At 34.0% G+C, this 26,069-nt stretch overlaps 1 protein-coding gene across 4 annotated transcripts in view; it reads left to right on the top strand.

Moving 5' to 3' along the window:
* LOC149806437 (uncharacterized) overlaps positions 1-26,069 on the top strand; it is a 210,961-nt gene that overhangs the window by 26,774 nt on the left and 158,118 nt on the right. For all 4 annotated transcript variants that reach the window (XR_016420227.1, XM_089953321.1, XM_089953308.1 and 1 more), the window contains exons 12-22: positions 6,487-6,556; positions 7,420-7,694; positions 8,616-8,682; positions 14,179-14,453; positions 16,496-16,568; positions 19,627-19,880; positions 21,519-21,582; positions 23,013-23,287; positions 23,663-23,726; positions 24,642-24,907; positions 25,925-25,988. Coding sequence is in view for 3 of the 4 variants with exons in the window: in XM_089953321.1 (XP_089809447.1) it covers positions 6,487-6,556; positions 7,420-7,694; positions 8,616-8,682; positions 14,179-14,453; positions 16,496-16,568; positions 19,627-19,880; positions 21,519-21,582; positions 23,013-23,287; positions 23,663-23,726; positions 24,642-24,907; positions 25,925-25,988 (1,747 nt within the window). In the remaining variant the exon portion in view is untranslated. The remainder of the gene's footprint in view (positions 1-6,486; positions 6,557-7,419; positions 7,695-8,615; positions 8,683-14,178; positions 14,454-16,495; positions 16,569-19,626; positions 19,881-21,518; positions 21,583-23,012; positions 23,288-23,662; positions 23,727-24,641; positions 24,908-25,924; positions 25,989-26,069) is intronic.

Raw genomic sequence — 26,069 nt, 5'->3', positions numbered from 1 at the left:
TAATGATATAAGTCATTCAAAAACAAGACAGATTCAGCATTTGAGTAAAGAAAGCATGGTAGTTGTTTGTTTACTTGCAACTCAAACTAGAATAGGGCACTTCCTTTGAAACCTGCAAATTGATATAATTGATTTCTCAACAGTATCATCATAGTACACCAACTCTGGGCAGCCTGGATACTGGGATTGTGTTGGGTACAAAAAACCATTCTGTTCTGACCTGTCAAATTACTGGTTATAAATATATGAAAACAGTACTGTTGCCTCTTTTTCACTGAAAGTGAGTTAAAAGATTTGTCAATGTTTCCATTAATTATAGATCAATTTCCACCCTATAACAATTATGTTGTATGTGACTAAAGGATGATAGTTGGTGTACTGGTGCATCATTATAAGCTGGTATGTCTCAAACTTAGCAGTTCCCCTACAAAGAATAAAAATGTGGTGCTTCCCCATGCATATCAGACGAGGTGACTAATAGCGGCAAACGTTTTGCCCCGTGATGAGTCCTGTTTTTACCTTAATGTTAAATCCTGTTTTGATCTTAATGTTAAATCCTGTTGTTATCTTAATTTTTAGACCATCTCTGACCTTTTAAAAGAGTGTGGTTTTACTCTTTTTGCCCTTTTTCTTTATTTGTGATGCCTTTCTTTGGAATACCTAAACTTAATCAGTACTATGTAGTCAGGATTGTGTTGATGTGCTATTAAATCCACTTCATACATATGTTACGACTCTGTCATTGTAAACTAAGTAACAGAAAGAAACAAAGCCAACAAGCTGAGTAAAACTTAACAAGTAATTTAATTATCACAGTTATAAACTGAAAATGTAAGATGAACTTATGAAATTATCAGTTGAATCAAAAAGAATCCTAAAAGGTTCTGTTCAGGTCCAAAAGAATCAAATGTTTCAAATGAATTTCATATCCTTGAATGCACTAGTCTATATTAGTCCAGGGATCAATTTTTTGTTCCAATGAATAATCTAAACAAATGTTTCCTCTCAAATAATATCTAAAGACAACATTAAATTCATCTGAAATGCATTTTGCTACTACTAGCTATGTGATGTCATTTTGCAAAATATCCTACATTGTAAAAGAACCCTCCTGACCTAACCCATCCAAGGGAAAATAACTTAATTCTGCTAAGAACACACCAGACCCTACCAGTCAATGAGAAATTTCCCCAAAGTTGTCAGCATGTTTATTATTAATATTGTTATTAATGGTCATAAACATCTGTTTAAGATCCTATGCAATCTACACTCTTCATTTCTTAAAATAGAATTTTATACCTGTGTGCAAATATAACTATCTAATATCTTGACTATAGATAGGTGATGGTCACAAACAAAAAATACACATAATATAAAGAAAATTATGTACCAAGAGTTACAAAAAATAATGAAATACATAACACATTTATGTACATGCATACATACCACTTAAGAACACCCATCTTAAAGTTCAAGGTTACAGATCACCAATTTAAATTTCCATCACACTTTTGCTGCCACTTTCAAACTTTTAAGAATTGTTTGATATTAATGTTGATAGTCAGCAAATTTCTTTCATTTTGTGACAGAAGTACAGGCCAGTTAATCATTTAAACCCAGAAACTGGCTTGTGATAAGAGGGAATTTTGACCGGTAACTATACAAGTACTTTCATGTGTAATTGCCTTTTATTTCTTAATATTAGCATGATTACCGTAGTTTTGTAAAACAGTGTCAAAGGCATACCTATGAACATTTCAAAAGCCAAGTTGGGAGAATGAATAAAAGAAATAGAGATTGGGACCTAAAATCAGGAAGTTTATTGTGGCATTTTTAAAGCCTTGTTTTCACTAAATATTGATCGATCTCCCTGGTCCAATATGCATGAAATTCGCAAAAAGACTCGCCATTTCTCCCTGTGACGTGCCCTGTTTTTATATTTTGGTTAGCTGTGGTCAAACTGTACAATAGCTAAAGATTAGTCTTAAATAAACAAGTTAGAAAGCCAACGCGACTAATTAAAAGTTAATCCTTATCCATGTGACTATTTTGTGAAAACTATTAGCCCTCCGCCGTAATTCAAAGAAACCATGTTCTACACTATTGTGTGTTAAGCAAGCACCAGCAATTGATTGGCAAATAGAGGATTCCCAATTTTGTTGAACTAAAGGTACCAAAATAGCCAGCCTCATGGTACATCTGGCAACTATTTTCCACTCTTTGTATGTCCAATCATATTCCCTCATTGTCAACTCGTAAAGCATTTAGTATTGTTTATTATAAAACATGTATTATAAATTAGTTTTTTGAGGACACGTTTGCTGCGTTGTATGTATTTTCATTCCTTCTTTTAATTTAATGGTGGTAATTATCACTGGTATATATGGTATAAAAATGCCAGGTGTTCACTCGTGTAAGTTTCTTTTATGGGAATGGCGCTATAGCAGATAGAGTTATAGCATTTGTAGTGATCATTATTGGGATGAAACTAATTGTGGATGATTTTATTGTTGTGGTTACTTTTTTGTTCTGGTTTATTATTTTATTTTTTTATTATTTTAGAGGTAAAAATAATCATTAATTTACGTGAATAATGTTTAAACTTAACAATCTATTTAGTGAAGAAGCGAATTCTTTATAGTAAAGTAATTATTTCATCACAACAATAATTCACAGGTAATACAACAGAACATGTACAACTTTTCTTGTTTAGAAGAAATGAAAATAGAAGACATAATGTAATAATTGAGAGTTCTCTGCAAAAATCAGAAGATATCATGAAATCGGGAGGTAGGCATGAAGCGACCTCAAAAATAGGGTGTTTTTTTCTCCCGGCATGAAAGTTGACAGGTGTGGTGTATGGTCACTTACATCAAATCAAACTAGAACTCAGCTTTTATAGTATTTGCATCCAACCGTATTGTTTGTTCATTGTGTTGTCATACTGGGATTACATTTTAATGAGTTACTGGTAGGTATTTACAATTTCAAAGCAATGTAAAAAATTAATTACCGGTACACTGATATAGAATGTCCAATACAATAATGCATAAACAAACAATAATCGAGTCAAAAGGGAGAGGTAGTGTCAAAGCAACTTGTGAATGATAAATTCTTGTCATCGTTCGATCAAATTATACACAAATCTAAATTAGGCAGAACCAATAAGAAAACAGAAAATTACATAGATTACTTTTCAAACAAGTATATACCATTTTTTTTAATAATCATGCATACCAACCTCGAGATAAGTATACATGTAATTTTTTTAAATATAACTTTGCCTAAATAAATGCACTTAGAATATACTTTGTGCATCTTGAGATGTCTCAGAGTTGTCGGTCGGCTTATATGCGGGTCATGCACTTTTTAGTGTTTATAACTGTTCAGTTTGTGGGTCAGCTTATATGTCAATGGGCTTATATGTGAGTATATATGCTAATCAATGTCTGCTGTGAAATCATGAGCATGTCTGGTTGAATTTTCAATTTGTTTATATGTTGCTGGACCAAGGATTTTTCCAGTACTGCCATCAGTTTGCAAAACTAATTCAGTTAGTCCTCTGGACCAAGGATGTTTCCAGTACTGCCATCAGTTTGCAAAATTAATTCAGTTAGTCCTCTGGACCAAGGATGTTTCCAGTACTGCCATCAGTTTGCAAAATTAATTGAGTTAGTCCTAATGATTTACTTTAGATTGGTAATTAGCATAGATGTATGAAAAACATGTCAAGTTTTATATTTTCTTCACCGTCCAAAGTGAAGAGTCTAGTGCGTCAAATTTGTCTTGGATTCATTAAAAATACATATATTTTTTACACATTGAAAGTTTATGCTTAAAGCTCAGCTATCTAAATGAAAATGTGGTTTGATTTAAATCAAATTAAGCATGGTTATTTATGGTCCAGCAAAAATCGTTAAAGCAATGTTACTCAAGATATAAATTAAGGCATCATTTACATTATCATTCCATATTATTGTTTGGTACAAAGTATGCTATCCTTATTTCATAATGTATCTGTCTTGTTAAAGTCATTTAAATAGATGTGCTGTGAAAACAAACATGAAAGAAAGCAGTTACAAATTCTAGATTTGCATTTCTTGATATGGTGATTGTAACCTTCAACAAATGAAGACAATATAAATTTATAATTTATGAATCAATTTCTACTAACTAGGAAATATTACATTAGTTATAGGAGAAACTTGATACATGGTAGCATGAATCTCCAAAAGAACCTAGTAGATCAGCTGGAAGGATCCATTGCTGGAGTAGATGAGTTTAAAAAAGCGTGAATTATTTTAAAAGATTCATGGGTATCAAATTTTTGTGGTTTAGTTAAAATACATATACATGTCAGTACTTCACTTCATGGATTTGTCAATTTGACAAACTTTTAAAAGTGGATAAAATATTGAGTGATGATGTATATATTTATATCATCAGGAATTTTAGTTCTTATCAATGACAAAGGGCATGAGGCTCAATCTGGGTTTTAGTCTGGTTCTGAATACAGTAACAACGGGAGTAGAGATAATATGATTTTCAAGATTGCTTCTATGATGGCCACGTTGGAAATCAGACCAACACCATTTTCATTTAGCACCAACATCAGACCAGCACCATTTTCATTTAGGACCAACATCAGACCAGCACCATTTTCATTTAGGACTGACATCAGACCAGCACCATTTTCATTTAGGACTGACATCAGACCAGCACCATTTTCATTTAGGACCAACATCAGACCAGCACCATTTTCATTTAGGACCAACATCAGACCAGCACCATTTTCATTTAGGACTGACATCAGACCAGCACCATTTTCATTTAGGACTGACATCAGACCAGCACCATTTTCATTTAGGACTGACATCAGACCAGCACCATTTTCATTTAGGACCAACATCAGACCAGCACCATTTTCATTTAGGACCGACATCAAGCCAGCACCATTTTCATTTAGGACTGACATCAGATCAGCACCATTTTCATTTAGGACTGACATCAGACCAACACCATTTTCATTTAGCACCAACATCAGACCAGCACCATTTTCATTTAGGACTGACATCAGACCAGCACCATTTTCATTTAGGACTGACATCAGACCAGCACCATTTTCATTTAGGACTGACATCAGACCAGCACCGTTTTCATTTAGGACTGACATCAGACCAGCACCATTTTCATTTAGGACTGACATCAGACCAGCACCATTTTCATTTAGGACTGACATCAGACCAGCACCATTTTCATTTAGGACTGACATCAGACCAGCACCATTTTCATTTAGGACCAACATCAGACCAGCACCATTTTCATTCAGGACTGACATCAGACCAGCACCATTTTCATTTAGGACCGACATCATGCCAGCACCATTTTCATTTAGGACCAACATCAGACCAGCACCATTTTCATTTAGGACTGACATCAGACCAGCACCATTTTCATTTAGGACCAACATCAGACCAGCACCATTTTCATTTAGGACCGACATCAAGCCAGCACCATTTTCATTTAGGACTGACATCAGACCAGCACCATTTTCATTTAGGACCAACATCAGACCAGCACCATTTTCATTTAGGACCGACATCAAGCCAGCACCATTTTCATTTAGGACTGACATCAGACCAGCACCATTTTCATTTAGGACCAACATCAGACCAACACCATTTTCATTTAGGACTGACATCAGACCAACACCATTTTCATTTAGCACCAACATCAGACCAGCACCATTTTCATTTAGGACTGACATCAGACCAGCACCATTTTCATTTAGGACTGACATCAGACCAGCACCATTTTCATTTAGGACCGACATCAGACCAGCTCCATTTTCATTTAGGACTGACATCAGACCAGCACCATTTTCATTTAGGACCGACATCAAGCCAGCACCATTTTCATTTAGGACCAACATCAGACCAGCACCATTTTCATTTAGGACCAACATCAAGCCAGCACCATTTTCATTTATGACCAACTAGACTTCATAAGAAGTCTTTTTCATCCATTCAGGTGATTACAGTTTTCAAAATGGAACTGTGGTAGCTGTATTTTGATGTTGGAGCATAGGATCAACTAAACCATACGATGAATGTGTTTATTAACTTTTATCCTCCAGGTAATTTAGGAGGAGTAGTAATAAAAACATGTGCTAGAAAAGAGATGACAAACATTGCAAAACTCTTCTGGTTTACGACCAGTGGAGCTTAAAAGGAGAAAGGAGGATCCATGGAACTATAGACCAATATTTTTCTTCCTATTTTATCAACATTATTCAAAAAGCAATAAACTATGCAGGGTCTATGAATTTGATGAAACTTACTTTCTGTGATAATAATTTCATAAGTCACAGTCCAATTCAGAAAATATGATTCATACTTGAAAGCACAATTTGGTTTTATGGGTAAATAAGCCAGCTTTGTTCAAGGCATGAGAAATTATTCTCTACAAGTTTTTCTTTACTTACAGACTATGCATACTATCAGCAGGGATTTTCAGTCAGGGTTTTGAGACAAGAGAAGGTTTATATACAACAGAAGTAAGTTGGACAAGTTTTACTTTCTTTTAAAGTCATGCTGCATATAATCATACTTATTGTGTCATTTCTTCCTCTTCATCAAATAATTTTTAAATAATCTTTTCATTACTTTGGTCAGTTTGGTTTTTGTTTATGTACTGTTTATATTTCAAACAAAACAAATAAATAAATGTTGTTTGCTAAATAATACTCTAGACATTGTTTTTACATTGTTTCCAGTTGCAGTTAAAACTTGATTGATCATACATTTAATGAAGTTATCATTTGCATTTTATTCTTTTGCTATTTTTATAAAACACATTTTTAGTAAGACATGATCTATGAGAAGTAGATCTCTCTGTTGAACACTTTGAGGAATGGGAAACCCAGCTTAAGTAAATGTATTCCCATTTTATTCCAAATGAATCAAAATAAAAGGAAACAATGAAATGCATTTCAGACACAACTATCAGATGCTAGCTGAAATGCAGACATGAATGGAAATCAATCAAAATTAATTCTCAGTGCATTTCCAATGTAATTGAAGCATGCAAATGAAATGCAGTTTTGGTAATATTGCCAATTAACAGGTCAGTCAGAATTTATTTGTCATAAAGTATTACATATTCCTTAAAAGATTTGATTCAGTTTTGGAATACAGAATGGATAGCTTTACTTTCAGAAAACACTCATGTACACAATGTCTGCCCTTTAAGTTTGTCCCAACAATTTGTAATTGTCATTTTAAATTTTTGTTTTGTTTTTATTTGTTGAATTTCCTTAGTCCGTATATTTCTCTCAAAACAGTTATAGAAGAAATTTGTGATTATTACAGCTTTTCAGAGCTGAAATTTTCTTTTGAGTTTGCTTTATTTACTTTTAAGATGGTACTGGACAGTACAGTTCACCCTCCATTACAAATCAGGCCTCACCATTTACCCCAAATTTGTGACAACCATCAATGAGATGTTGCTTGAGGGTTCACTGAGTGTAACAGGGGTAGGAGGATACAGGTACCAGTTGTACATGGGATCACAGACAGCCCAGTTATATTGGTACAGTTACAGCTTTGGAATCTACTTTGAGTATGAGCTGTACAGGGCAGATTGGGAGACTGTCATGCTGTATCTAAAGACGGAATGGTGCAAAATGCTAAAAGGTGAGACAGAGAGAGTATAAAATTCAAGTTACTTTCTAAAATCTGATATATATCAAATGATAAAATAGATAACAAAGAGAAAAGTTATTCAGTGTAAATTGTAAATTGCAAATGATTTCTCACATAGCATAAGTTAAAACGCAGTGTATGTTTATCCATTCACCTCTGTGTCACTCTCTCATCTGTTTAGCTTGACTCATCTTACGCAGCTGAATGCATTCTAGCTGGAGGAAAAAGGTTCATTTACAAATTGCATGTAATGACCAAAAGTACCTTTTTGGACTGATATATTTCCAAGCTAATGGATATTTTATATAACATAATTGTTTACACTGAAAGTATGATAGATTTGAAAGAATTTGCATATAATACAGGTCATTTTCTTCAGTTGGATACTTTTTATATTGACTCTAGCACACAGGCAGCACATTCGCTCTGCACACTGTTGGCTCCAGGTATAATTCTTGGTTATCAAAGATAAGTGGTCAGTCAAACATCTGATGCAAAGAGAGAGCCCATTTCAGTCATCAGAACTTGTACACTAGGTACAGACTAAACTACTTCCAAGGCTTACTATAGCAATGACGTGTGCCTATTATTAATACATTACATCCCCCACTCACTTACTCTTGACTGTGACATATTGGTCAGAGTCCAAACTCTGTTGAATATAATACATGTCTGCATACACAAAGATGGGTAAAAAGAATTAAAAAATTGTTTTAATTGACATGTTTAACCTTTGACCTTGTCATGCATTGATTCCCTGAGGAGGGGCCAAGAATAATAATAACCCTCTTAAACATGGTTTCTCTAAGTTTTCTGAATTGTTATGGATGGATAGACAGAGGCTATCATAAGTATACCAGCTTTGGAATAATGCATGGGCAACTTCATCAGATATACTTTTTCTTGTTGCAGGTAGCACCAACTGTGGCAACATAACTATAACTGTAATAGATCAAGAGCATTGGATAGATATACGTGGGTAAGTGAAGTCCCCACAGGGGACATAATACACCCCTGTGGAAATGGTTTTATGGTTGTAAGCATTGTAAGCATTGTAAGATGTAGATATGTATACTTCTGTGTTGGTGGTGGTGATGGCAGCCATAAAGATGTTCAAGTTGTCTTTAAAGGTTTTCAAAGTCACATGCTGTCTGTACTTGCTTATAAGATCTGGCAGCTTATAATGCACTGGCAGATATGGGTCTGTGCAGTTTGTTAGGAGTAATCAGAAGAACAAACAACCAAGACTCTGATCTGCTGGCACATTATGCTATAGTGGATCAGGATCTTTGTTGTTTGCAGTTTGACTCAACTTATAAACCAGCTTAAACAGTACCTTCTGCAGCATTTGGTACAGTCAAGTCAAACTCTTTGATATTATCACTATATAGTTCAAGTTTGTGTTGTAATATGCTAGGAGGTCCAGACTTGCCTGTCTTGTAATATGCTAGGAGGTCCAGACTTGCCTGTCTTGTATTCCAGTTGGTTTTAGTTTGCTTTAGTGAGTTCAATGCCATTTTTCAGCCACATCGTAGACTATGCATGGCAGCCAGTATATATTTGGTAGTGGAAGAATCCTGGGAAAACCACCAGTTCATGAGAAGTAACTGGCACACATTCTCACATACTCACACTGGTTGAGCCAGAACTTGAATTTATACAAACAAATATGAGATGTGTACATAATCTATAAAGGCATGTGCCTTTGGGCCCCCTATAGCCCCTAGGGTCCCCTATGTCCCCCTAAGGTACCCTCAGTTGCTGAAGCATTGTGGTGAACAATGTTAAAGGTTTGCATTAAAGTTTGTGAAAGTCACATACCCTGTATCAGTGGATGCATTAAACTGACACTTTCAGATAATATTACTACAGGGTTCATACATATCTTTTATCTGTGTTTGCTAAATGGCACTAGTGAAATCTATGCCCAAAAATCTAAGAACACCAATACTTAAAACAACATGTATGAACGTTTTAGATGCAGTTTGGAGTTTCCCTGATAAAGGTGCTGATATGGTATATTAACTTAAATTTATCCTTTTCCCTGGGCAGTATGCATGCCTATCAGTTGATTTAACATGGTTGTTGTACATAAGTGTTTTGAAAAAAGAGAGCCAACTTAGAAGATCTGTTGAAATATTTGCAAATCATTCAGGACAATATCTATCATGTCTGAGGCACAAAACATCTATCAAAACATTCAGGATAATATCTATCATGTCTGAGGCACAAAACATCTATCAAAACATTCAGGATAATATCTATCATGTCTGAGGCACAAAACATCTATCAAAACATTCAGGATAATATCTATGATGTCTGAGGCACAAAACATCTATCAAATCATTCAGGATAATATCTGTCATGTCTGAGGCACAAAACATCTATCAAAACATTCAGGATAATATCTATCATGTCTGAGGCACAAATCATCTATCAAAACATTCAGGATAATATCTATGATGTCTGAGGCACAAATCATCTATCAAAACATTCAGGATAATATCTATCATGTCTGAGGCACAAATCATCTATCAAAACATTCAGGATAATATCTATGATGTCTGAGGCACAAATCATCTATCAAAACATTCAGGATAATATCTATGATGTCTGAGGCACAAAACAGCTATCAAAACATTCAGGACAATATCTATCATGTCTGAGGCACAAAACATCTATCAAAACATTCAGGATAATATCTATCATGTCTGAGGCACAAATCATCTATCAAAACATTCAGGATAATATCTATGATGTCTGAGGCACAAAACATCTATCAAATCATTTAGGACAATATCTATCATGTCTGAGGCACAAAACAGCTATCAAAACATTCAGGATAATATCTATGATGTCTGAGGCACAAAACATCTATCAAAACATTCAGGATAATATCTATCATGTCTGAGGCACAAAACATCTATCAAAACATTCAGGATAATATCTATGATGTCTGAGGCACAAATCATCTATCAAAACATTCAGGATAATATCTATCGTGTCTGAGGCTCAAAGCATGTCTCAAACCATTCAGTCTGGTTTTGCCACACAGCACCTTTGGGAAATAACTGATCTCTTATTTCGTGGCATAATATTGCCAGCAATGTGTTAAAGTGCCATTAAAACCAACCAACCAATAATATACAGTTAAAAATGCAATTAAAACCAACAAATCATATACAGTTAACAGTGCCATAAAAACCAACAAACCAATCATGTACAGTTAAAGGTGACATTAAAACCAACAAACCAATCATATACATTTGTGACTGCATTGAACTGAAACATTTTGCAATAGGTCTACAGGTGATCTGCTATTATGCTAGAGTTCCTGTCTTGTTTGCTTAAAGCAGAAATCTTGTTTCCTTGTTTAAAACAATGTAAGAGTTTTGTGCCAATTTTTTCAAAGTCACATGTCTTCAACCTTATTAACTAAATTCAATTGAAGATTTAGGATAATATAACTTTAGTTTTAAAGTTTATTCATTGATATACATAGAGTTCATGTCTTGCCATGTCTTCCCTCCATAAGCATCATGGTCAATGATGACCAAGTTTTGTTAACAAGTTTTTAAAAATCAAATGTAGGTATACTGATAAGCACATTGATAAGGCAAGACACTGATAACAGCTAGGTATAGTGGATATGGTGGTTATACTGAAAAGTATATGGATACAGGCAAGTCACTGATAGATCTAGTGGATATAGTGGTTATAATGACAAGTATATGGATACAGTCAAGAGACTGATAGGTCTAGTGGATATAGTGGTTATACTGAAAAGTATATGGATACAGGCAAGTCACTGATAGGTCTAGTGGATATAGTGGTTATAATGACAAGTATATGGATACAGGCAAGTCACTGATAGGTCTAGTGGATATAGTGGTTATAATGAAAAGTATATGGATACAGGCAAGTCACTGATAGGTCTAGTGGATATAGTGGTTATAATGACAAGTATATGGATACAGGCAAGTCACTGATAGGTCTAGTGGATATAGTGGTTATAATGACAAGTATATGGATACAGGCAAGTCACTGATAGGTCTAGTGGATATAGTGGTTATAATGAAAAGTATATGGATACAGGCAAGTCACTGATAGGTCTAGTGGATATAGTGGTTATACTGAAAAGTATATGGATACAGGCAAGTCACTGATAGGTCTAGTGGATATAGTGGTTATAATGACAAGTATATGGATACAGGCAAGTCACTGATAGGTCTAGTGGATATAGTGGTTATAATGAAAAGTATATGGATACAGGCAAGTCACTGATAGGTCTAGTGGATATAGTGGTTATAATGACAAGTATATGGATACAGGCAAGTCACTGATAGGTCTAGTGGATATAGTGGTTATAATGACAAGTATATGGATACAGGCAAGTCACTGATAGGTCTAGTGGATATAGTGGTTATAATGAAAAGTATATGGATACAGGCAAGTCACTGATAGGTCTAGTGGATATAGTGGTTATAATGACAAGTATATGGATACAGGCAAGAGACTGATAGGTCTAGTGGATAAAGTGGTTATAATGACAAGTATATGGATACAGAATACTTGTTATCTTGGTTTGCTGAGAATTTGTTGAAAGGTTTCATATAAGTACTAATTTTCTAGACAAACCTCTGTCTGTCTGTCTCTCATCAAATACCATCATATGATGACTTCTTATTTACATGCCTCTTCTTCAGACACGTTACCCAATCATTTCTCTTCTTCAGACACGTTACCCAATCATTTCTCTTCTTCAGACACATTACCCAATCATTTCTCTTCTTCAGACACGTTACCCAATCATTTCTCTTCTTCAGACACGTTACCCAATCATTTCTCTTCTTCAGACACGTTACCCAATCATTTCATGTTTACAGAGCATCCACTACTTTAAAAATCAAGACCTTCCAAGCTATAAAATACATCATGTCTTTTAAATTGTTTTATCAATAAAAGTGTAGAAATGCTATCTGCTTGCCAAGATGGAAGTTAGGAGAGAGTAGTCACTCCTTGGATAGAGGGATTTGCACTAAATCCCATAAATCATCATTTGATACTTCCACTTACTCTAGATCATGTCCACTCCAACAATGGCACAGCCTCAACCTGTGTCCAATGTTCCTGAGGACCAGGTAATGTCTGGCATCCAGTCCAGGCATGCCAATTCCATTCCTGGCTTTGGCACAGATGCCCAATATAACTGGTACCTGAATTAGTGAATCTGTCTCACACACAATCTAACACAGGATCCAAAGAAATATTGTGAACTGGCAATGGGCAGGTCCATTGCCTGTCCCAGCTCCATTGTGACCTAGTATCAACAACTTTCCATGCCATGACACCAGGTACATACCCACCTCAGATATTTGACGTCACTCACGCATGTCAGCTATGTCTTATCAAGGATTGACTCATAGCCTTGTTCACCATCCCTGGCAACCAGCTTTACTAGTAAAATCATCATTACCTTTGCAGGAAGCTTCTCTATCACCACTTAACTCTTGAGTTCAAAGACATGCTTACAATCACCATTTTTCTCCTCAGTTTGATAATGTCCAGATAATATTCAGCTTTCCAAGAGTTGCTGAACAAGGCTACTGGTTTTTGCCTCCAGAGATTTGTTGTTCTTCTTTAGCTCTGCAAATGGGTTCTTACATCTATCAGTCTCTTAATGAGCCTCAACCAGCAGATGACTTTTAGCACTTTTGTTTCTAAGACATGCCAAAAGACATTGTAATGGTCACTTTAGTTTGGAAGGGCTAAATTTGATAGATAATGGATGTTTTCCTAATGTATTATGATTGGTAAGTATTATAAAAAAACATTATTTTACTCCCAAACCTGGATTAATGTGTTTATCAGTTCTGATGCACACATATATGGCCTCATTTCTAGTGTAAAAAATGATTATGGTTGGTTCAGTTTCTTTTAAAATATAAAAGCAGTTTAGAGGTAATTTCTTAATTGAAAGCTTAACATTTTCAAGGCCCATTGCAATATTTACTCAAATAAACATACTGAATGTTTTCACAATTCCTGAAATTTTCTGATTAATTAATTCCTAGTCCACTATTCAACTGCACAGTTTTGAGTCAAGTTAAATAAGTAATCTAAGATGTTGAATTAAAAACTTGCATAAAGTCAAAAATATTTGATGCTGAAATTTGTGATGCATATGTGTCTAAAATATGTTGAGCATGGGCTTTTGTACTGGAAAAATAAAGAAACTATTTGGTAAAGAACATACAGTTGAACACATTTAAAAGAACTTGTGAAGTATTTTTAGCACATAATATTTTGTAAATGAATAGGAATTGAGTAATTATTTGATGATTCTGACATACATCAACTAAATAAAAGTTTGTTATAATGGATTTTATTTTAATATAAAAGGTTATAACATTCCCTGTATTTCTTGATCTTGTACATACTTGTGGAACTTACCATGCTTAATTATATCTTACAGTAAATCCCTTTGGAAACTTGTCTACTATGTGTCTGTGAATAATACAATTGTCAGTGCAGCAAGAGAACACAACTGGGCACACTCCCTGGCTATAATCAACTTACACAGTTCATTTGGATTCTCAATTAACTCTGTCAATATCAGTAGGTCAGGAATTTCAGGTCTGCTGCCATTTTCATACATCTTCAGCCTGTTCACAAATATCACCATATCAACAGAATACAGACAGACAATAATGGAAGCCATTATCAATGCCTGGAAGGCCCATATATCAGGTATGTAGCAGAAATGCATGCTTCTTACAACATTATGTTTTAGATTATGGTACTTCTATGTCTCTGGGATGCTTCATGTGATATTTTTAACCACCAAATTAAAAGAGGAGCATTGGCAAGGGGATCTAACCCAGTGTGAAGGTTTGGGAATAGCTTCAAGTCTTGGAAATAATGAATAATTTCTAATAATGTTGTAGGTTATGTTGTGGGCTAAAAGTTTGTATTTCATTTATTTTCTCATCTATGTGATTAAAGTGTATGTCAATGTGGTCATGCAGATGTAATTTTGATGATATAGTGTCTAATTGTCATGATATAGTGTCTAATTGTCATTATATAGGGTCTAATTGTGATGATATAGTGTCTAATTGTCATGATATAGTGTCTAATTGTGATGATATAGTGTCTAATTGTCATTATATAGGGTCTAATTGTGATGATATAGTGTCTAATTGTCATTATATAGGGTGTAATTTTGATGATATAGTGTCTAATTGTCATTATATAGGGTCTAATTGTGATGATATAGTGTCTAATTGTCATTATATAGAGTCTAATTGTCAATATGTAGCATCTAATTGTCATTATATAGGGTCTAATTGTCATTATATAGAGTCTAATTGTCAATATGTAGCATCTAATTGTCATTATATAGGGTCTAATTGTGATGATATAGTGTCTAATTGTCATTATATAGAGTCTAATTGTCAATATGTAGCATCTAATTGTCATTATATAGGGTCTAATTGTGATGATATAGCGTCTAATTGTCATCATATAGGGTCTAATTGTGATGATATAGTGTCTAATTGTCATTATATAGAGTCTAATTGTCAATATGTAGCATCTAATTGTCATTATATAGGGTGTAATTGTGATGATATAGTGTCTAATTGTCATTATATAGAGTCTAATTGTCAATATGTAGCATCTAATTGTCATTATATAGGGTGTAATTGTGATGATATAGTGTCTAATTGTCATTATATAGAGTCTAATTGTCAATATGTAGCATCTAATTGTCATTATATAGGGTCTAATTGTGATGATATAGTGTCTAATTGTCATGATATAGGGTCTAATTGTGATGATATAGTGTCTAATTGTCATCATATAGGGTCTAATTGTGATGATATAGTGTCTAATTGTCATCATATAGGGTCTAATTGTGATGATATAGTGTCTAATTGTCATCATATAGGGTCTAATTGTGATGATATAGTGTCTAATTGTCATCATATAGTGTCTAATTGTCATGATATAGGGTGTAATTGTGATGATATAGTGTCTAATTGTCATCATATAGGGTCTAATTGTGATGATATAGTGTCTAATTGTCATGATATAGTGTCTAATTGTCATGATATAGGGTGTAATTGTGATGATATAGTGTCTAATTGTCATCATATAGGGTCTAATTGTGATGATATAGTGTCTAATTGTCATTATATAGAGTCTAATTGTCATTATATAGGGTCCAATTGTCATTATATAGGGTCTAATTGTCATTATATAGGGTAACACAAATTTTCCTTTCAGCATGCATATCTTTCATTTTGACATCACAGCATGCAACATTTAATCAGTTTGTGCTGGCTGACATCTTTAAGCTGACCTCACCTAAAAATGTCCATGTATTTTAACACTGAGGTTAGCTGCATGTGTTCATTGGGACTTGTAAATAACAACCTTCCAAAGGTATATGGATGTAGGAAGATCCAAATAAAGTGAATAATCACCATTTAAAGGTGTGCTTAATTAAATTTTAAGAAATGACTCCCATTACTGAAATAGTTTAGATTAAATGCATGCATGACATGCATGAATTTTACTATAGAAATGACAATGATGGATAAAATAATTTCATGTAATATTCAGTTATAATGCAAATGTACACTTTGTACAGGCTAGTCTTCTTCAGTCATGAATATGTAATCCTATTTTGTCTTTTATCTAAAACTGATAGACCCATATCACATTTCCCATCATCCTAGAAAAATCTAAAAATTCAAAGAGGTCCCTTTTTTATTCTTTATGTACAGTGTCAATCGACTGGAGTCAAGTCAGTCTGCATATTGTCGACCAGGTTGCAGTTGAAACTGGTGGTCCCAGCAGGTGAGAGATTTTTCTAAAGTCTCCTAATGTTCCAAATTGAGATTGTTGCAAAACAATGTATGTCGACAAATAATGATATTGTACTACAATGGTTTCAACAGTGTTGCATTTAAGGATTTGAAGATGTTAATGTGGTTTTATTGTCAGATGTTAAACTTACCAGCAAAGCATCAGTGGAACTGGTAAACCAGATATTATTCTAACAAACTTTAAAAACTTTTCTTTGCAGCACTGTCTCAATGGGAAAGTTGACATCAATGGTGTCAGATTTTTCGCTATAAAAAATGGATCTTAGTACCACAGATTTTGAAGTTTGACCAATGAGATGGTGTAGTACTTTTACATGTTTCTTAGAATTTAGTATTTTTGTTCCTAATCCATAAAACAGTTGATGGATAATTTAACAAACCTGTTTGATTACATTTTGTAAAGAGTTTTAATTTTTGCTAATCATATAAAATTTATCAGTTTTAATGTTTTTGGTTCTTATAGTAATAGCGTTTTACTTTTCTTCATAAGACTGAATTGCCTTTGTGAATATAAAAGTTTTTCATGTTTGCACAAAATATTGATTCTACTTCATTTCTAGAGTAACCTTGCCACTACTAAATTAACTTCAATGATTGCCAATTTTTGTATTGCCTGCAATGATTGTCACAAAATGTGAGACATTACAGTAATGTTGTCTGTCTATCCATCATCCGTTCATCTGTAAGTCCTTCCATTGATCAAACATTCCCATTTTGTTCAAACTTTTCTTTAAAAAGCAATATTGTTTGCATCAGTGGTTAGATTGAAGGCCAAGGATATAAAATGTCAAGGTCACAAGAAACAATCAGTCCTTAGTTGAAGGTTTTGGATATGGAGGTCAAAGGTAACATCATTAAGTAGGTTACAGTTTAAAACAGAAAGAAGAAAATAAGTGAATTATGTTACAGAAAAAGAAAGTATATTTAAATCAGAAATATTTGCTTTGGAGTAAATGAATATTGCTGTTCTATATTTATGAAAGCACAATTTAAATATATCCTTGTTTAGTCACTATCAAGTTGTAGCATCTATGATACGAGGGCTAAAACAACCAGTACATGTATTGCATGTGAAAAAAGAGCAAACGAAATAAAGAAAGCAATATAATCAAATGAAATAATTAAAAAATTAAATGAAACAGACAATACAAATAACATTTTCAGTGATTTTGCATTTACCACGCAACATGAATTTAAATACCCAACCAACAATATCATTTGTGGAAATAATGGACCCCTCTCCCTTCCCTAATACACATTTAATTTAATTTGGTTCCCACTTAATGAAGTCAGCAGAGTCCTATAGTAGTAATAATAGTGACCATCTGTTTCTCCATATAGCTGTATGCCTTTCCATCCATCCAACTGCCCATCAACAGTTTGATTTCCCTAAAACAGCTACAATGGCTATTGACAGATTTTAACCAAATTTAGTATGCAGCTTTAAATTGTCAGGACCTCGAATGAGTTCATTTTCAGCCCTCATTATTTACAAGAGTTATCACCCCTGTTTGCCATCCCATTAACATTCATTCCATAGCTTCTAATTTACCAGGATTGCTTGACTAGATTTTAATGCAACTCTACATTTAGGAGATTTTGATTTCCAATATTCCACAACATTTTTAACAGGAGTTATGCTCCCTTATTGCTCATCCTTCTTTGGTTTCTGCAGCATAACGTTACTAAGGATTTTGACTTTTGATCTGATTTGCTATTCTGGTTTATACTGATGAGACCTGAAATTAGTTCAGTTACAGCATTCTACAGCACCATTTATGGGAGTTATGCCCCCTGATTGCCCATTATCCTGATTTTGGCTTCCACTGCATAAATGTAAAAGGTTTCTTGGATGTGAACCAATGCTAGTATTGAGATTTATATTGATTGGAGATGTGAATTAGTTCAGTTTCCAACATTTCATAATATCATTTACAGGAGTTAATCCCCCCTGTTTGTCTGCCCTCTGCAGTTTAGTTTCCATGGCACAACCAAGGTTTGTTGGATTTCAGCCAGATTTGTAATGGGAATTTATACAGAAGAAAACTTGACCAAGTTTGGTTTCCAGTGGTCAAGAGTTACACCATCTAATTGCCCATCCTCCTGACTGGTTTCCACAGGCTTTATTGCTTAACAGGCTTTATTGCTTTTCAAACAAATTTGACATTTGACATTTTATTGGTGAGACTGTAAATGGGTGCAAGTTACATCATTCCAAGAGACTTATGGAATTTTGCCCTCTGATTGCCCATTTTTCTGACATTATCAAGGATCCTTGCATTTCAATCAAATTTCAAAAGTGGCTTTATTGTCATGAGACCCTGACTCATTTACATTTCTATTTAGAATATATTGTATACTCACTTATAAGTTGAGTCAAATTGCAGACAGCAATGATCCATTGTTTCCATAGCATAATGCACCTGAAGATCAGGGTCTATGATGTTTGTTCTACTGATTTACTTCTACAAAACTACACAGACCCATATCTGCTGACACATTATGCAATGGTAGATCTGCAGTCTGCAGTTCGACTTGTCTTATAAGAGAGTATATATTGTAGTTGTGACCTCTGATTGCCTGCTGCTTCTGGTTTCTACAGTATACCTTTAGTGAGAACTCTTTATCATCGAAAAAAATTTTCTTCCATCTTTATTTTGATGAGACCTTGAATGAGTTTAGGGCCCACCACCCAATCATCATTTAGATGAGTTAAGTCCCCTGAATACCCATTTTCCCAAGCTTGGTTCTTAGTGCACGCTTTTCTGTTTAAAGTTTCTGTGAACAAATTGAGCTCTACCCCTTGTTATGTTTCCATTGCTACTAGCACTTACCATGAATGAAATCCATGCTATTTGATACCCCCAAAAATGAATGAATTTACATTAGGTAAATATGAAAGAATCAACAGGATATTGGGGAAGCAAGCACTAAAAGCATACAAAATACATAAATCTACAAAAGAAACAAACTAAAAGAATAGAGAAAAAGGAAGAAATTACTGATTTTATACGTTTTTGTTGTTGCAGTAAATGGGTTTGGAGAATTCTTTACTACCTGACATTCAAAGGACATCAAATTGACTCCACAATATGGCCAAAATTCAACACTGGTTGGCTCAAATCCTACCTCAGCAGCTCTGTCCCAATCTGGTTTTATCCTGATCTCAACCTGCATTGGATGGATTACTATTTCCATGTGTACCTGAGAAATAAGGTTTCCATCAAGGATTATGTTCATTTTGAGAGAATTATTTTGCAGACATGGTACAGTACTCACACAGGTAGGCCATTACAGTACTCATGTAATTACAGTAGTCACAAATGTAGATAATTACAGTACTCATGCAGGTAGGTAATTACACTATGCACACAGGTAGGTAAGTTTAGTCTACCTAAAATTCATCACTGCCTAACCTGTACCTCTGAATCCATGACTTAAATATAAAAATTCTTTACCACAGTGATCTTGATATAGGAATTCAGGCTCTGTGTGTGTGTGTGTGTGTGTGTGTGTGTGTGTGTGTGTGTGTGTGTGTGTGTGTGTGTGTGTGTGTGTGTGTGTGTGTGTGTGTGTGTGTGTGTACACAAAGTGCAATTTTAGATGATGTTTGTAATACTGCATGTAAAATACGCTCCACTTTCATAAACATCTCAACTTTAATTTCATACTTAATTTCATACTTGGCTCATATTTTCAGACTTCATTTTTTGGAAACAACAAAAAGAATATTGTGTTATAGAGTTCTAGAGTTGCAATAAGAAACAGTAAAATTTAAATCTCATTATACATTTTTTTTTCAAGAGCAAAAGTTTAAATTTGTCACATTGTTAAACATGAAATATTTAATGCAGGTGCACAGGGCCAGGTTTCTATTACATCATAATATCTGGTAATTTCCACAAGACTGTTGGCAGAAAGGGTGGTATCTCATAACAGGTTTTACTGTATGTATTTCCAGTTTTTCCCCTATAGAGGTCACACCCTGAGATTCAACATTTTTTTAAACAAATATGGTTTATTTTTACCATTTGATCCACTCAAGAGAGGTCACACCCTGATGAGATTCCACACTGTTAAAAAAAACTAATATAATTTCACCATTTTATCCCCTCTATAGAGGTCATACCACCTTGTGCAACAAATCTTACATTTGTTTTCTATTTTCTCCTCAGTAGAAGCCCTCCCCCTCCCCCTCCCCCTGGATGAGACTCCATCTTGTCAAACACAAAAATAAAATATTTTTGCTATGTTATCCACTCAAGTGTGGCCACCTTTGATGTCAACTTGCATAACACAAAAATTGCACACTGTTACCATTTCGTCTTCTCAAGAGATACCATGCCTGATTGAAGACCAGGATACCCAGCACAGGAATAGTTTGTTTTTAACATGCTGTCCCCTGAAGATGGACCACACCTGATGAAAGGACAAAATACCCTACACAGGAATAGTTTGTTTTCATCATGTTGTCTCCTCAAGAGAGACCACCATTTTTATCCAAAGCATTGTGTCCAGTGCAAAAATAGTATTTTGTTGCCATTTTGTTTCTTTAAGTGACTATACTCCTTTTATAAGGTCAGTTTTTCAGTGCAGAAGGGGGGCCTTATAAAAGGGTGACCACTGTACAAATTTTTTGTTTTTATAGATATATGAATTTAAAAATCCATGAATAATGCTCAGTAAAAAAGAGTAGGAACATTCCTCCATCATAGGTTGAATTTAGGTTATGATGAAAATGTAATTGTCTATAAAATAATGACATTTTATGCCCACAATAATAAATGAATTGTCAGCACTTTTTGTTTTATTTCCAGGTAAATAAAACATGTACATTGGGAACATTGTATTTTAAAAAATGTTGAGATGTCATTGACTCGTGTTTTGTATGTAATCTCACAAGTGTGTCTTCACTTTCCAGAATTCAGACAATGTGGCTGTGTTTCTGTCCAGGTGAAATCTCAAGAAGAAGTTGTAGATCATGGGTAAGGCATAACATTAGGCTTTCATCATGGGTAAGGCATAACATTAGGCTTTCATCATGGGTAAGGCATGACATTAGGCTTTCATCATGGGTAAGGCATAACATTAGGCTTTCGTCATGGGTAAGGCATAACATTAGGCTTTCATCATGGGTAAGGCATAACATTAGGCTTTCATATTTTAGCTCACTTGCTTACAACAGTATTTTGAACTTTACAAAGGTATCATGTAATACGAAACAAATAATATCTTTTTTATTTATTGCAAAATGCAAAAAGACTCTATATATATTTATGAGGCCAGGTACTGTTACCATTTTGTACTGTATAGTCAACAAGGTATGCAAGATTCATGGTAATTTTACAAAAATCATACAGAAAAGTCAACAGTACTGTCTATACTTGCTTATAAATTGAGCCCAACTTCAAACTGTATGGACCCAGATCTGCTATCACATAATGCACTGACAGATCTGGGTCTGTGCAGTTTGTTACAAGTAATCAGTAGAACAATCAACATAGGCCTTCTTTTTTTTGGTGCATTATGCTATGGCAGATCAGGATCTATGTTGTTTGTAGTTTTGCTTGACTTATAAGTGGATTCATATGGCATGCTTGCAAGCACTCCCTGTGTTTCTTGATTAAATCCATCCTCTGTTTGGAATATTCTTCCATTTTGTATCAAATGGATGGGATGATCTTCCTATCCTTAGATTGTCCTTCAAAACATATTTTTCAAAACAGTCTAATGTGGGGACACAAAAAAGAAATAGAGAATAACCTGATTGGTTCATTTTGAGTGATCAGTGCCCTAAAATGCCTATAGTTAGATGATAATAAATGTATAGCATCTATACTCATAAGACATGTCCAAGTGCAAACTTCACAGACCCAGATCACTGGTGCATATATATTGCCCTGGTAGATCTGGGTCTGTGCAGTTTATATACAAACACTTCTAATATCAACTTCTTAATTCTGATAAGTTTTATGCAATAACCTGGCATATAATCTGTATGACTAACCTGGCATATAAACTGTATTACTAACCTGGCATATAATCTGTATTACTAACCTGGCATATAATCCGTATTACTAACCTGGCATATAATCTGTATTACTAACCTGGCATATAATCCGTATTACTAACCTGGCATATAATCCGTATTACTAACCTGGCATATAATCTGTATTACTAACCTGGCATATAATCTGTATTACTAACCTGGCATATAATCTGTATTACTAACCTGGCATATAATCCGTATTACTAACCTGGCATATAATCCGTATTACTAACCTGGCATATAATCTGTATTACTAACCTGGCATATAATCCGTATTACTCAATAAATGTTCATGTATGTTTTTGTGTCAAAAAAATTATTATTTGAAATTATTTCCTCAGTACATTAACCACTATATATTTTTAGAATTTCCTACTGGCAACTGAAATACAACCTCTTCGTTAATGGAACAGTCATTCGAGCATCAGATTTACCTCCCTTGAACTACAGTGTTCTACAGAGCTTCCTGAATTTCACAGGACCCCAAGGGAATTATATTTTCCAACCCATTATTGACTTTGTATACAGGCCTGTGTCCTACCAATATTATGGAGGCTTATATTTAAAACAGTGGCTGCCATCTTGGAACTATGAATATATCCTCAAGCTGTTGGTTGAGTACTATAGAGAACATTGGATAGGTAATGGAAAAATTGTAAATTAGATTATTTTATTCTTTTAGTACTAAACTACGTATTGATTTTTACCTGTATGTCCAGGCATTCATCCATTCATCCCGCTAAACTAGCATAAACAAATTTTAAATGCAAATAAAATTTGCACGGTTTTTTCAACAAGTAAATGACCTCATTATTTTTCAATCTATAAAGAATAGTATATTTATTTTACGTTTCCTTTTATCTCCACAATACAACTTAATTAATTTATGTAAGAAATACAAGTTAGAAAAAAAGAACTATTATTTTTATTAGCTAACACAGTCTTTTGCATATATTTTTACCCTGACACATTTTTGTAAAATGATTCTCTATTATAGTGAGTTTTCTTTATTTCAGCCTGGAATTTTAAAAGTTTGGAAGTTTATCTCACGACTCAGCGACATTATCTTACATATACAGGGTGAGTTAAGAATGCATATTTGTGGCATAATTGTGGTAAAAAGTACTTCTATAATAGACAGTAAAGTGAGCTATAGAAATGTCAGCATGGGAGCATTCACTCTTTATAATGAGGCATTGAATTTACTAGAAAATAAGGAAATTTTCATCACCTTTGAGATAAACAAATACATGTACATCTATATTTGAGCTTAGTTATTGTAATCTTGTTTATCACTTTAAACAATTGGTACTTAGTTTCACAACCAAAGTACGGTAATAGGTATTCTTTACAAGTTGCTGGTGTTTAATAATGTTATGCCTCTGTAATTATTGTAAAAATAAGTCAACAAATAAGCATTGTTGTACTGTATGTACTCTCTTATATGTCAAGTCAAACAGCAACTAACAAAGACATAATGTGCCAAAATAATCAGGGTCTATGTTTTATGTTCTACTGATTACTCATAATAAATTGCATAAACCCAGATGTACCAGTGCATTATGCCACAGCAAATCTCAGTCGACGCAACTTGCAGTTTGATCTGATGTATTTTCAAGTATATATTGTTCATCAAAATCCTTTATAATTTGACCACTCAGTCAATAAAACATAACAATAAAATTAATGATTGGTTTTTGCTACCATTTCATATACATGTACAGAGCTAAAATAATCAGTGATAATGGTTATTTCTGATTTCTGCATATTATTGAATAATATAATCCAACATTCATGTATCTCATTATGTAATAAATTGAATTATGCACTTCACCTTAAATTTGTAAAAGATTTTAAATAATGTTACTATTTTGTGTATCAATGTTTGTAAAACATACTAGTTAATCCTCTCATTTTTCATATTTGTATTAAAAATGTAAATATGTATCACTGGTAAATTTGTTGAATTGTCACTATGTTTGAACATCCGTACAGGTCCTGGATTTGGAAGCTGCCTTTCTATGTCAAGATAGATGAGAAAGTTATCCATCCTGATCTGCTTCCACCCATAGATTGGAACTGGATTTATCAGCGATTAAACCTCACCACACCACAGGGAACTCACTATGAGTTCTATAATAGTACCGATGTCACAACAGTTGATACCACATTTACTGTTCATACTACCCAGATGGTATCAACATCAAACTTTGCACAGTTTGAGACTGCTATTAAATTGGTCTGGCTGAAGCAAAACACAGGTATAAATCAACTAAGTGTCTATAATGATCTCAGAATTTTTCATTTGTCAATCCTTTTCTTTTTTCCTTTCTGACATCTTTTTTAATTGTGTTGATGCCAGTATTTCTTTTGTATTCATTTACTTAATGTTTTAATATATGAGGTACTATCAAAGCCATAATTTTCATAAATTTTAAAATGCCCTCTTGTTTTGCTAAATTGTGACATATTAGAGCAAATTTCTTTATTTCTCAAAATAAAAATGTGAAAAAAGTGAAATGTGTACGTGGTCCTGGATTTTGTTTGAGCTGATGAAAGCTGTTTTAAATATGCACACTAGTTAATGAATGTGTAAAGTAAATCTCTAATACAATATAACTCATTAAATTTTGAAAGCACATGAATTCTAAGACTTTGTTTAGATAAATATTATATTATCTTTCAGTAGCTTTCAAATAAACAACTGCGGTATTTAATATACCTAATTGAATATAACTTTGTTTTTGAATAACACTTCAAGATAAGACAAAGTCCAAAAGTCCAAAAGCAATCCAAATGCATTTTGGTCATATCACTACTCTATACCAAGGTTTAACTGAAATGAAATCAGTACTTTTATTCATCTCATTTTGTGTGGATTTGCAAACGTTACCATTTTTCTCTATACTTAAATCAAAAGATTGGGATGAGGGTGATAATGTCTTTGCAGGAACATCAAAATGATTGAAAATTTGTACTCTGAAATAAAAGTAAATTCTAAGTATCAAATGTCGAAAATTTATTGCATATACTCATGTATACATTGAGCCCATTTGCAAGCTGCATATGCCCAGATCTGCTGTGTGGTTTGTTAGTAGTTATTGGTAGAACAAACAATACAGATCTGGATCTACTGGCACATTATGTAATGGCAGATCAGGATCTGTGCTGATTGCAGTTGGTCTTGACTTGTAAGCGAGTATATATAGCACTGCTGCATACCTTCACATTTTGTTTCCAAGAACCGATCCAATCAATTTTGTATTCAATGATTTCAGAGTATAATGAATCAGAGGTTGATGTTCACATCAAAACTCAAGAGGAGATAATTGATACAAATGGGTAAGTAGCCAAGAGGAGATAATTGCTACAAATGGGTGAGTAGCCAAGAGGAGATAATTGGTACAAATGGCACAAATGGTT

The sequence above is a fragment of the Sinohyriopsis cumingii genome, chromosome 1, assembly GCF_028554795.1.
Source record: "Sinohyriopsis cumingii isolate HCF-2022 chromosome 1, ASM2855479v2, whole genome shotgun sequence".
NCBI classification, from domain to species: domain Eukaryota; kingdom Metazoa; phylum Mollusca; class Bivalvia; order Unionida; family Unionidae; genus Sinohyriopsis; species Sinohyriopsis cumingii.
The sequence above is the reverse complement of the archived record's forward strand: the minus strand, read 5'-3'. Positions and strand labels throughout refer to the sequence as shown.